The sequence below is a fragment of the Seriola lalandi genome, unplaced genomic scaffold (assembly GCF_002814215.2).
Source record: "Seriola lalandi dorsalis isolate HSWRI2012SDOR001 ecotype SW California unplaced genomic scaffold, Sedor1 jcf7180002054425, whole genome shotgun sequence".
Taxonomy (NCBI): Eukaryota; Metazoa; Chordata; class Actinopteri; order Carangiformes; family Carangidae; genus Seriola; species Seriola lalandi.
Window position 1 is genome coordinate 2,071,387 of NW_019524978.1, and position 1,108 is coordinate 2,072,494.

At 35.7% G+C, this 1,108-nt stretch overlaps 1 protein-coding gene across 1 annotated transcript in view; it reads left to right on the forward strand.

The window, feature by feature from the left end:
- Window positions 1-338: 338 nt before the first annotated feature.
- LOC111658113 (microtubule-actin cross-linking factor 1, isoforms 6/7-like) overlaps window positions 339-1,108 on the forward strand; it is a 4,438-nt gene continuing 3,668 nt past the window's right edge. The window contains exons 1-3 of the mRNA XM_023410529.2: window positions 339-453; window positions 647-754; window positions 856-1,074. Of these exons, the coding sequence (XP_023266297.2) occupies window positions 358-453; window positions 647-754; window positions 856-1,074 (423 nt within the window). The 5' untranslated portion in view covers window positions 339-357. The remainder of the gene's footprint in view (window positions 454-646; window positions 755-855; window positions 1,075-1,108) is intronic.

The window sequence follows — 1,108 nt, forward strand, 5'->3', positions numbered from 1 at the left end:
GGTAATTACACATTTTTATTTTTTAAGTATGTTTCAAATTTCGTTTTACTGTATTTCTAGGTGTGCCAATTTTTTAAAAATATATATTTCTGACTTACTTTATACTTTTTTTTTCATTTTTAGCATTTTGTTATACGGTACTGTGCATATTATTTTTAACAATATTGTTATTATAATATCATTGTTAGAAATATACTTTTTACACACCACATTTATGACAGAATTATGCTACAGCCAGTATTTGCCCTGCCCTTTACACTTCAGACATGTTTGTATCAAATTGAAGTGATAATATTACTGATGATATGCTAACATACAGTTTATTCTTTTTAGCTGGAACAGGCGGTGGTGAAAGAGATGGCCTGGTTCAGAGATACAGCCCTGAGTCTTGAAAAGCTGAAAACCATTAATCTGGATTCAGAGCTCATAGCAGAACAGCTCTATGAGCAGAAGGTCAGAATAAATATTGCTGACTAGATAATGAACTAAATAAATATTTCATCACTAACATTGCATTGCATTGCATTGCATTGCATGTTTGTGCTAAGTGTTATGTTTGGTGTAACCTTTTAGAAATGAATTAAATTTATGTTTAGTATGTGAATTAAATTTGTTTTTAATTTAATATTTGTTATGTCCTGAACAGATTTTGGCTGTGGAGATTCTCCAACACAGGTTTAACATTGAGAAGATGGTGAAGATTGCTGAAATCTTGCTAACATACAGTGATGAAGGAGAAATGGGTGATCTTCGGGTATGGCCTTCACTACATTTTATGCAACCATTTTACTGATTTTGTAAATGTACTAATAAAGATTGAATATTTCCTTATTTTACTGTCATCTCTCCATGCAGACCCCAATAGATGTGTTACAGGAACAATGCAACACCACCTCAGCTACCAATTCCCACGTGGTTCTGCAGCTTGAGCATGCTCAGTCGCTTCTACTCCAGTTCTCTGAGAGCCTTGCTGAGGTTTCACCCTGGCTGGAAGAAACTCAAACCCTCATTGGTCAGCTCTCCCTGAGCACAATTAGCTATGAAGCATTTCGGGAACAACAGGACCTCTTACAGGTAGATGAAACCTGCCTCGACAGCCGGCTCTGCC